The sequence below is a fragment of the Poromitra crassiceps genome (assembly GCF_964638095.1).
Source record: "Poromitra crassiceps genome assembly, chromosome: 13".
Taxonomy (NCBI): domain Eukaryota; kingdom Metazoa; phylum Chordata; class Actinopteri; order Beryciformes; family Melamphaidae; genus Poromitra; species Poromitra crassiceps.
In genome coordinates this window covers 16,460,607-16,473,318 of record NC_139644.1, presented here as the reverse complement: position 1 = coordinate 16,473,318, position 12,712 = coordinate 16,460,607, and the positions used below count along the sequence as shown (strand labels likewise).

At 41.1% G+C, this 12,712-nt stretch overlaps 2 protein-coding genes and 1 gene segment (V, D, J or C); 2 read left to right on the top strand and 1 right to left on the bottom strand.

The window, feature by feature from the left end:
* Positions 1-2,084, bottom strand: part of aatka (apoptosis-associated tyrosine kinase a) — a gene marked incomplete at its 5' end in the record, with an annotated part of 54,275 nt that extends 52,191 nt beyond the window's left edge. The window contains one exon of the mRNA XM_083648785.1: positions 2,003-2,084. Within this exon, the coding sequence (XP_083504911.1) occupies positions 2,003-2,084 (82 nt within the window). The remainder of the gene's footprint in view (positions 1-2,002) is intronic.
* A 616-nt stretch (positions 2,085-2,700) lies between these two features.
* On the top strand, positions 2,701-4,956 carry LOC310788384 (Ig lambda-2 chain C region-like). The segment is given in 2 exons: positions 2,701-2,719; positions 4,628-4,956.
* A 1,665-nt stretch (positions 4,957-6,621) lies between these two features.
* On the top strand, positions 6,622-12,712 carry LOC310787347 (immunoglobulin lambda-1 light chain-like; the record flags this gene model as incomplete). The annotated part of the gene is made up of 4 exons (XM_083648738.1): positions 6,622-6,661; positions 6,755-7,079; positions 10,981-11,018; positions 12,226-12,712. The coding sequence occupies 4 exons, from the start codon at positions 6,622-6,624 to the stop codon at positions 12,558-12,560; spliced, it is 738 nt and encodes a 245-aa protein (XP_083504864.1). The 3' UTR covers positions 12,561-12,712.

Below are 12,712 nucleotides of genomic sequence, written 5' to 3'. Positions count from 1 at the left end.
CAGATAGAGAGTGTGGGGTTTAGGGAGGACAGATATAAAGTGTGGGGTTTAGGGAAGACAGATAGAGTGTGGGGTTTAGGGAGGACAGATAGAGTGTGTGGGGTTTAGGGAGGACAGATAGAGAGTGTGGGGTTTAGGGAGGACAGATAGAAAGTGTGGGGTTTGGGGAGGACAGATAGAGAGTGTGGGGTTTAGGGAGGACAGATATAAAGTGTGGGGTTTGGGGAGGACAGATAGAGAGTGTGGGGTTTAGGGAGGACAGATAGAGAGTGTGGGGTTTAGGGAGGACAGATAGAAAGTGTGGGGTTTAGGGAGGACAGATATAAAGTGTGGGGTTTAGGGAGGACAGATAGAGAGTGTGGGGTTTGGGGAGGACAGATAGAGAGTGTGGGGTTTGGGGAGGACAGATAGAGAGTGTGGGGTTTGGGGAGGACAGATAGAGAGTGTGGGGTTTAGGGAGGACAGATATAAAGTGTGGGGTTTGGGGAGGACAGATAGAGAGTGTGGGGTTTGGGGAGGACAGATAGAGAGTGTGGGGTTTGGGGAGGACAGATAGAAAGTGTGGGGTTTGGCGAGGACAGATAGAGAGTGTGGGGTTTGGGGAGGACAGACAGAGAGTGTGGGGTTTGGGGAGGACAGATAGAGAGTGTGGGGTTTGGGGAGGACAGACAGAGAGTGTGGGGTTTGTAGAGGACAGATATAGAGTGTGGGGTAGAGGACAGATAGAGAGTGTGGGGTAGAGGACAGATAGAGAGTGTGGGGTATAGGACAGATAGAGAGTGTGGGGTTTGGGGAGGACAGATAGAGAGTGTGGGGTTTGGGGAGGACAGATAGAGCTTGAAACTTGAGAGGCACCCGGCTGAACGTCCTTTGTATGCTCAGCACACAGTGCCGAGTGCAGGCAGGGATACTCTCAGTCCTGTTTACACTCTTGGACCCAGTTATATATTCTGCTTGAAATCAAGCCATCACAGTCAGAGGCTGTACGCACAGCAATGACTTCCCCCACCATGGCCCTGTAGCACTGCAACAGCACCTGGGTTCTCCTGCCCACCATGGCAGCTCTGCCCGGGGTCCCATCACCCCGAAATATACTGCAGACAGGCAACATGAACCATAACCACAAATCAGCAGAACCATTATGTTTCCTGATCCTAGCATGCATTGCATGCACACACGCAGACACACACACACATACAGTACACACACACAGAAGTGCACGCACGCACACGCACGCACACACACACGCACACACACACACACGTGCATGCACACACTCACAGCTGCAGGGATGTACGTGCTGGACTAATGCGGACCCAGTGCATGCACAACTCTTAACCCTCTTGTCTCCATGGTAGAAGGGACTGGTTGGGTAAATCAGTGGTTCTCAAAGTGGGGTCCGGAGAGACCCCCAGGGGTCCTTGAAGGGGTTCCATGGGGACCCAGCAAAAAGGGGGATAATTTATTTTCCCTATTAGTTCCATCCAACACAATGACAATGTATGACTATTTTAGTCATGCTGGCTTTCATACACTTTCTGTAATAAAACATCTAAAGGCGAAAATCTTATCAGATGGGGGACCCTGGGACAAAATCTTATCAAATGGGGGTCTGTGGTCTAATTTGTGTCAGATTAGGGGTCCTTGATGATGTGGGGGGAAATTGAGAACCACTGGGTCAAATTTATCTGTAGAAAAACAGACATCATTTGAGGTTTCATTTGCTGGTTGCAGTGGTGATGATGAGGATGATGATGATTATGATTATGACAATTATGATGCTGGTGGTGGAAATCATCTGATATGGTGCAGAGTGATGGCATATCATGGCCTCACTGTCACCAACTGCACTCCAGCAAATGCCAGATTCAGTCAGAGGAAATCACTCAGCCTGATCATCGGGAAACATGAACACAAGTAGGCCCACAGCAAATAGCCTACATGTCCTAATGCTAGCCTCTTTGACTACCAATGCATTTTATCAGCTTGATTTGACCCTTACCTGTGTCAAAGTGGGAACTGAAGGCAAAACTGGGATTGAAAAATGCTGAAGACATGGCAATCACATGTAGGGCAAAGACCATCCTCTTCGTTGTGTTGCAGTAGCCTACACAGCAAATACAAAAAAAGTCAAGAAAAATTCCTGACTCAGGGGCATGTAAGACTATGGTAACCCAGTAGTGCGCAGCATTTTGTTCTGTCACACCTTGGTGAGCACCCCAAAAAAATCCACCTTCAGCTCAAACGGATCTAGAGACAGATGTTGACAGTCATTTCCATTTCCCTTTGGTATTTTCACACCCCCTACTAGTTCACTTGTTTGGCAACGATATCCTGCCTCACGCCTTCTTTCAATTTGAGCAGATAACGTTTAGTGTACCTGGACTTGGTCACTCGGTAAAGCGCATCCGCTATTTATATTTTTTATCTCGACTGCACCAACCATTTGGCAATCTTCCAGTTGCATTCCTTTCAAAATACACGTCTGCTGTGTCCTCGTCCCATGCTAAATGTAACATGCCGAGATTATTAGATCAGCTTTATCGTTTTAGAGATGCGTCGGTCTCTGCGATGCGCATTTGCGTTTCAGCCTCTATCGGTGTCGAAAGACTGAGCGACATCTTGCACCAGTGTCAAAACAGAGAGAATAAAAATAGCTCTTCCGTCAGGACTTTCAAAAGAAAACCCTTATGGGCGAAAATGGCGAAGATGCATTGCAGTAAAATGTTTTACTTTGAAGGCAAAATCGGAATACTCTGGATATCTCTGGCTAACTTGACGCAACTATTTCTAGCAGCGGAATCTGTAGTCTCTGGTCCCTCGATCCGTGTGGGCGGGGATGACAGAGAGAGTGACAGGGGTCCCCGTTCCCTTTTAAAATCCCGTTATTGTTGGTGCCCAATCTGAGTTTTTTCTTGCTGAATCTGATTAAGTAACTAGCCTATAAAGACGAGTTGTTCTACTGCAGTGTCTGGAGGTAGCCTACATTTTAGTAAATTCAATAATTATAAAATCAAACTATTCCTTCGGATATGTTAGCCTACTTGTGTGCCTGCCCTGTCCCCGACTAGTAGCTACTATGAACTGAGGAGGTGGAAGCAACAAGTAAACTGTGCACAATACAACAATTTGCTGTTTAGATCTGTCAATATGCATCAGAACAAACATTAAAATCAATTTCTTCATTCTGCTTTAGCTAGGCAGTTTTATTAGGCTATGTACATAATAGTAATCCAGATATGGTTGAAGCAGGTCTAGAAACCATCAAAAAGAAGATTCAGGGTGGTGATTTGATTATTGCCACTAGAAACTTTTTAAATGCAGGCCACAGCTGACTAAACGGAGATTTTTTTTTGTAGTTGTTCAGTATGCATCCTGAACTGTTCTGATGCACATTGGTCTGGTGCTTATCGCTGTATTGTTGTGTTCTGTCTCATCTGTACACAATCTTTTCCAGTTTTGTTCCCTTTTTCTATACATTTTGTAGAGCCATCTAGTGGTCATACTTTGCATTTGTCACCTGTGAGTTCATTGGCTTTCTGCTCAGGTGTTTGCATTGACATTATCTTGTGTACTGAGGGGGCTACAAAGGCTGTTGTGCTGCTGAGCAGCTTGTATCACAGCTCTATTTTAATATGCACAAGCTGCTTTGTCTGTTTTTAAGAATGTCACTGTGAAAGAATCATCTGAATAAAGGCTTTTTGCCACAAGAGTGCCTTGGACCTTTCTTCTTTTTTCTTTGTAACTTTTGTGTCCTCTACCAAAGCGCACCTTCATCATACCTGTTTGAACTTCCAAACTCTCCAAACCTTTTCTGAAGTTACTTGTGGTCACATATTCCACTGACTACTGGTAGTTCAATTCCCTTACCCTTATTCATCAACCATTGATCATCATCACTATGGAGAAACATAACTCCCTCACCTAAACCTAACCCTCATTCTGACCTTAACCTTAAACTCAAGCCGTAACCCCTTTAAAAGAGGGGAATGGCAAAATGTCACCAACCCTTTTCCCTGATGAGGATATTTATTTTTAGTCTTATAGGAAAACAAACAAACTAACTAACAAACAAACAAACAAACAAACAAACAAACACACACACACACACACACACACACACACACACACACACACACACACACACACACACACACACACACACACACACACACACACACACACACACACACACACACACACACACACACACACACACACACGCACACACACACACACAGTTTGCTATAGCAAGGCCCTCTGCTGGTTGCCAGAGGTAAAGCAGATATAGACTGTAATAGTGAGCGCCACCAGTATTGGTTTGCAAATTGATAATTGTTTTACAAAATGAATCCTCTGATTTTCAGAATTGAAGTGAAGTGAGTAATGAAGTGAAAATGATTTAGTTGCAAAATAGATTGATAACATTTTGAAAAAGAACTCTGGTGATGCTTTGGGCAATGATTTCTTGTTTGGACACTTGGGTGGCAAAGTGCTTTACTTCTTGAAAGTGTTTTCTTTTAAACCTGTGAACACAAAATAATAAATACAATAGAGTGTCATGCTATTTTCCATAGTGAATGCTTGACTGTGTTGATTGCTTTGGAGAATGTCTCCCCTCCTGCAGGCTCCACACTCCCCTTCTTCCTCTTGACAATCTTCCCTCCATCCAGTGATGAGCTCCAGTCCAGCAGAGCCTCTCTGGTCTGTCTGTCTGGCCAGCCTGCCCAGTCCCTCTTTGGGTTCAGCAGATGTTACCTGGACTGCAGCTGTGCTGATGGGAGTCCAGTGAGCATTGGGGTCTCTACCAGCACTGCTGTTCAGCAAGGCCCGACTTTCCAAATCAGCAGCTATCTGTCCATCCAGATGTCAGTCTGGAACAAGGAGAATGTCTACACGTGTAAAGTGTCTTCAGAGAAAACCATCAAGAAGTCAGACTGCCGCACTGAAAAATAGGCTGCCAGAATTATCGTTTCAAATCTTTACTTCTTGCTTGTGCTGTTTGGGCATTACAATGTTTTTAGACATCACAATTATTTTTTCAAGACTGTAACAAATGTTACAGTTGCTGTATACTAGATGGGAGAATTGTTTTAGCTTTGCAAAAGCTGCATTTTGTTTAGATATTCTATAAAAAGCATTGTGATTTAAAAATAAACATCTGTATTTCACTGATACTCCAAACCAAATATTTAAACCCACAACAGAATACACTTTACTCAATGAGTTAACATTTATCCGATTGCTACAATTATACAACAGTTATCATTAAATGTGAACACATTATCCAGTATGTCACTATCCGTATCACAGTATGACAATAGAGATAAATTGACACATGCACAGATGGTACAAACTGGTTGGAAGTCAATTGGTAAAAAAAAAAAAAAAAAAAAAAAAAAGTCAAAGTCATCCAAAACGAGCAGCAACTGCAGACGACTTTGCGTCCCCAGTCAGTGAAGTATCACTTCTCTGCCTTCTCAGGATGCACCTGCTGGCCTCTTCTCCGTATTTATAACTCCATGCAAATTACGAGGTTGAGTCTCAGCTCTCATATATGAGTGGCTGCAACTGGCTGGAAACACACTGAACTTTTATTGATTTTTTTTGCTATTATTTATATTAGCTTATTTGAAGCATAGATAGCATTGATACCATACCAATAACACAAATCCGCATTGCACTGTACAAAGCCATGTAAAGCTTGTTTCCAGCACTAGACAATTGACGAGTATCAGATGTGTTATGCTGACACGTCAGCTGCCTCTAGAGGCGCTGCAGTCCACCTGTCACAGTGTGGAGGGGGCTGAGTCATGAGGTGCCAAAGGCTCCAACAACAGCTGGACTGCTCAAACTGACTGAAAGCACCAACAAGTGGACTTTCCACAACTGTCTTCTTTTATAATGTGTCATAACCACAGTCCTGATAACTTGTGTCAGAAAAAGAGAACATGATGACGACATCAATTGATTCTTTAAGATGAGAGACTCAATGAGAATGTCTCACACTGTGCAGGGCTGTGAAGTAATGAGACACTTGTAAGAGGATGACACAAAGAAATACAGCACATTATCTATTCAATTATGTTACCTAAGGAAATGACGCATGCTGGTTAGCAATACTTGACAAAATATGGGATTACTTCGGGGAATACTTTAAAAATGATAGCAAGAAACGGAGCATGCCATTTAAACAGTGTCAGGTGTTCTATGTATTTATAAAATGTAGCATAGAAGAGGAGAGAATTAGGTTTTGGATGTACATTTTCTGAATTTTGTTATTTATATATATATTATATATGTTATATATGTTATTTATATATATTATATATATTTGTTACCTACCTTTATACCTCAAATTTGGCAAATGAACGTTACACATTTGCGTAATGCTATGACTGATTTCTATTTTGATGAGGTCACTATAGAGATTTCAGATTTTCTGTTTTTGTAAATGTTAAATCATCAAGATTGTCTATGATAAGGTGACAAAACTCCTCCTCCCTCCTTCAGTGATCTTATAAATTGCTCCTTCAGCATCTCTTCTCCTCACACTCCAAACCTCTCAGCAGTCAGGCAACTTTCCACGATACAACGCCATTCTCAGCCCACACTGACGCCATGTTGGGCATCCTCTGCACTCTCATCACTGCTCTAACATGTAAGGAGGCTGACTTACTGCAGCTTTCAGCTCATGTTGGATTCATCAGCCTGTGTGTTTCTCTTGACTCCATGTCATCTTGTTGTTTCTCAGGTGTGAGTGGTGTGACGGTGGTGACACAGAAGCCTCCTGTTGTGACGCTGAGGAGAGGAGAGACAGCCACCATGGACTGTAACCTGGGGACTGTTACTAATAATGCAGCTCGCTGGTATAAACAGGTTCCAGGAGGAGTTCCTCAGTATGTACTGAGTTTTCATCATACCTACGGCAGCACTGTATATTATGGCTCTGGTTTCTCCTCTCCCAAATTCACATCTAATCATCAGTCTGGAACAGATTATCGTTTGATGATCAACACTGTGGAGGAGGGAGACTCAGCAGTCTATTACTGTAAAACATGGGACACCTCTGTTAATGAGTACGTATCACAGTGATTTACACCATGACAAAAACCTCCTCACTAGATACTTCTGCTTTTTGGGGTCTGACACATCTTGACTGAGACTGAAGCCATTCAAATCAATTCCCTCTGTAACATCCTCACATGTAGAATTATAGATCAATTGTTACAAACCAGTAACCTCCACAATGGATTCTCACACATAAATAAATACATTAAAAACAATAATGTATCATCATATTCTGTGACATTTTCATAAAAAATAAATGCTTGCTTTGTTCAACCCTTTGACTGGTTAATACAACACAAAAGTGATTCAGCCTCCTCATGAAACCTTTTCATTTGTTGTTCTGAACTCTTGGTGTCAGGTCGGTCTTCCTTTCTTGGGAGAAATCCTCTGGTGTCTGATGTCATTTTACACTTCCAGCATCGTGCAACAGTTAATCAACAGAAACTCATAAACAGTTAATCAACAGAAAGTTGAAACGCATAAACAGTTGAGCAACAGAAACTCATAAACAGAGTAAAATCAACCAGTAGTTTGCATGAGCAGCAATAGTCACATGGCTGAAGAGATATGAAGAACAATAGAGAAATCCAATCTTCATCAACAGAAACTTGAAGGAAAAAGACTTCAGGTTACTGGTGACATTGTTTGATTGCAGTGTTCTGTGGGAAGTGCAGTGCAGCAACACCACAGCAATAAACAAAGAGGTCCTCAAAGATTTCTCCAAAAACATGAGAATCTCATGGATCAGCACTTAATCAAAAACATGAGAATCTCATGGATCAGCACTTAATAACCAAATCAAAGGTTTCCCCTCAAGTCCTATGTTCAACAATAAGCTCATGAAAATGCTGCAGTCACTCACCTAGAAAACATAGGTCATCTAGATTCCGCGATTCATAACAGACTTCTCATCAAGTGATAATAATAATGATGATAATAATAATAATAATAATAATAATAATAATAATAATAATAATAATAATAATTTTAGATATCAATAGCATTTGTCTCTGCCCTGCTATCTTAGAAGATTAGTGTTTATTAGACATGTACAACCTAAAGGTACGATTACAATATGAGCCTGAAGAGCTATGAATTCTCGTGAAGACGAGAGGTTAAGGAATGACTAGATGTTATCATGTGAAATCAAATACATTATGTAGTTACTTTATTAATGAGAACTGTTCAGTGTTGAAACCCTTCCCCCTCCCCTTCTTCTCTCCTCCTTATAAGCTTCTTCTTCAGTGTCTCCTCTCGTCACTCCAGTGTGCTGCTCATCTCTCAGCTGGACAGTAAGCAGGTCTACACCACACACTATAGACAACATGCTGGGGCTCCTCTGCACTCTCATCACTGCTCTAACATGTAAGGAGGCTGACTTACTGCAGCTTTCAGCTCATGTTGGATTCATCAGCCTGTGTGTTTCTCTTGACTCCATGTCATCTTGTTGTTTCTCAGGTGTGAGTGGTGTGACGGTGGTGACACAGAAGCCTCCTGTTGTGACGCTGAGGAGAGGAGAGACAGCCACCATGGACTGTAACCTGGGGACTGTTACTAATCATCAGGCTGTCTGGTATAAACAGGTTCCAGGAGGAGTTCCTCAGTATGTACTGCGGTTTCATCATACCTACGGCAGCACTGTATATTATGGCTCTGGTTTCTCCTCTCCCAAATTCACATCTAATCATCAGTCAAAATCAGATTATCGTTTGATGATCAACACTGTGGAGGAGGGAGACTCAGCAGTCTATTACTGTGAAACATGGGACGGCTCTGTTACTGAATACGTATCACAGTGATTTACACCATGACAAAAACCTCCTCACTAGATACTTCTGCTTTTTGGGGTCTGACACATCTTGACTGAGACTGAAGCCATTCAAACCAATCCCCTCTATCATCACATGTAGAATTATAGATCAATCGTTACAAACATTAAACCTCCACAATGGATTCTCACACATAAATAAATACATTAAAAACAGTAATGTATCATCATATTCTGTGACATTTTCATTAAAAAATAAATACTTGCTTTGTTCATCCCTTTGACTGATTAATACAACACAAAAGTGATTCAGCCTCTTCATGAAACCTTTTCATTGGTTGTTCTGAACTTTGGTGTCAGGTCGCTCTTTCTTTCTTGGGAGAAATCCTCTGGTGTCTGAGGTCATTTTACACTTCCAGCATCGTGCAACAGTTAATCAACAGAAACTCATAAACAGTTAATCAACAAAAACTCATAAACAGTTAATCAACAGAAACTCATAAACAGAGGAAAGTCAACCAGAAGTTTGCATGAGCTGTGATAGGCACAAGACTTCACAGTAGCTATGGTGAAATTGTTTGATTGCAAAGTGATCTGTGAGAAGTGCAGTGCAGAAACACCACAGCAATGAACACTTGTCCCCAAAGATTTCTCCAAAACATGAGAATCTCATGGATCAACTTTAAAATAACCAAATCAAACGCTTTTACCGTCAAGTCTGCACGTGCAGTTCAACAATGAGCTAATGAAAATTCCGAGAGTCATGACGGGATTCTCATAAATAATAATAATAATAATAATAATAATAATAATAATAATAATAATTATTATTATTATTATTATTATTATTATTATTATTATTATTATTATTATTATTATTATTATTATTATTTGAGATCAATATAGCATTATTCGCTGCCCTGCTATCATAGAACATTAGTGTTTATTAGACAACTTGAAGGGACCATTATAATATGAGCCTGAATAGCTATGAATTCTCATGAAGAGACGTTTTGGAATGACTTGATGTTATGATGTGAAATCAAATACATCATCTATTTAATTTATTAATGGAAAACTGTTCAGTGTTGAAACCCCTCCCCCTCCCATTCTCCTCTCCTCCTTATAAGCTTCTTCTTCAGTGTCTCCTCTCCTCACTCTGGTGCTGCTCATCTCTCAGCTGCAGAGGTCTACACCACATACTATAGACAACATGCTGGGGACCCTCTGCACCATCATCACTGCTCTAACATGTAAGTTATTACTTCTTATTCCTTTTCCAGGCTATAGATTCATCTGTAAACCTTTCACACATGTTTCTGTGTACGTTTGTTGACAGATGTTGAAGGAGTGAAAGTGCTGACCCAGACGCCTGCTGTCCAGGCAGTTTCTCCAAGTCAAGAGGTCATTATGAGCTGCAACATTGAGAGAGATGATGGACAATACGTCTATTGGTACAAACAGGTTCCTGGTGGGGTTCCTCAGTATGTTCTGAGATTTTACCAGAGTCACACATCGCCTAATTCCTTTGGAACAGGATTCTCCTCCAGTCGATTCAACTCTAAATCCTCATCAACTATAGATTACCAGTTCATCATTAAGCAAGCCGAGGCAGGAGACTCTGCTGAGTATTTCTGTCAGACATGGGATACCTCTAATTCTGCTAATGCAGCTGTATCACAGTGAGTCACACCATGACAAAAACCTCTCTGCAGCTTTGATGGATGTTGCGCCAAATCAAACAAAGCCGAAACAGCAAACCTGGAACAAAACAAGACCGGATGTTGAACAAAAGCCTCTATGAGTCAAGACATATGGAATATTCCCATCAACATCTGGAAGAAACTGCTGGATTGTGTGAATGAACTAGACTCTTATCAAGGACAGCATCATCACCATCATCACTATGATTCCAATGATCATATCTGGACTTTAACATTCCCAGGAAAACAAAATGATGCAGCAGAGATTTCAGAGTCAATGTTGAAGTCCAGCGAGGCTTTGGGAATATGGGCTCATGAAGCGAACGAGATGTTGACAGTGGAAGTTAGATTGTTTCTGAAGAGGGAGTTTCAGTTCCACTCGCCTCATTAGTGAGAGTCTGGAGGTTTTTGTACGGCCATGTGTGCAAACTGAATCACTGTGGTATTCGGACAGGGCACCAAGCTGATTGTGACAGGTGAGTACTGTTTAACTGCTCATAATAGATGATACTTCTGTTATTTCTTTAGTGTGTTAGTAGAAGACAGCCTAATGAAGTCATGTGTTAATGATTTGTAATATTTAAATCTCGCATTCAATGACACTTTAAGCTTTTACATCTGCTTTGATATCAAGCAGGTATGTCATGGTCAGGGTCACACTCACAATATCGGAAATGTTTTCTATAGTTTTCTACAATTATTTTATTGTAGTGGAATTCAAGATTGTTACTTCATCATACACACAAAATTCAAATTTTGCAAGATTCAATATTTTGTCACAAGTAATTAACACAAGGAATTAAATAATAATTAGTTTAATTTGGTAAAATAAAAGGTTACACTTATAATTCTGATCGAATTATATCCTCTTTCAAGAAAGGCAAAGTAGCCTAATCACTATGTATGTTGACGTGTACGAAAGTATGTTTTCTTCAATGGTGAATATGCATTGTTTGATATATTGTACTTTTACACAATGAATGATAACATCATAATAAATGGAAAATAATTATGGTGTTTTATAAAGAACAATAATTAAGTTAATATCTTGGTTTGCAAATTGAAACAGTTTTACAAAATGAATCATCTGAATTTCAGAGCTGAAGTGAACTGAGTAATGAAATGGAAATGATTTAGTTCCCAAATAGATTGAAAACATTTTGAAAATGAGTTCTGCTGATGATTTCTTTTTGCACACTTGGCGGCAAACTGGACTGGTTTAGTTCTTCAAAGAGATTATTTCAAATTGTGATCACAATTTATTACAATACTGTAGATCAATAGTTCTCAACTGGTGGATCGTGACCCAAAACTGGGTCCTGCAGCCGTTTTGAGTGGGTCGCGGATGTGTGGATGAAAAAAAAAGTTCTACTCCTTGAGGTCGCTGGTGTCCGAGAGAAGCCAGAGAGAAGATACTGCATGGTATCCTCTGAAACAGAGCTAAGAAATCCATTGGTACCATCTCATCCTAGCTCATCAGGAAGGGGCTAAATAGCCTAATGCTCCAAAATAGGCAAACATTTTGTCAAAAGGAAACAATGGCATGTCCATCACCAGTTTAAACTTTAAAATGTGGGCCGTGGGGCTAGACCACTTGAGAACCACTGCTGTAGATTATCATGGTATTTTCCATACATTCCTGACTGTGTTGATTGTTTGGGTGAATGTCTCCATCTCCTGCAGACTCCACCCTCACTCCTCCTGTCTTGACAATCTTCCCTCCATCCACTGATGAGCTCCAGGCCAACAGAGCCTCTCTGGTCTGTCTGGTCAGCCTGTCCAGTCCGTCTTTGAGTTTAGCAGATGTTACCTGGATGGCTGATGGGAGTCAGGTGAGCAGTGGGGTCTCTACCAGCACCGCTGTTCAGCAACCATCAGGCCAGACCTTCCAAATCAGCAGCTATCTGTCCATCCAGACATCAGACTGGAACAAGGAGAAGGTCTACACATGTAAAGTGTCTGTGGGCTCCAACGCTTCCGAGAAAACCATCAAGAAGTCGGACTGCGGCAGTGAATAGTAGCTGCCATAATTACCATTTCAAATCTGCTTCTTTAATTCTTGCTTGTGCTGTTTGGGCATTACAAGGTTGACATTAGAAATCATATAGAAAAATTGTTAAAACTATTAGGTTTGCTGTATTTTGCATCGATTTATTCAATAAAATGCATT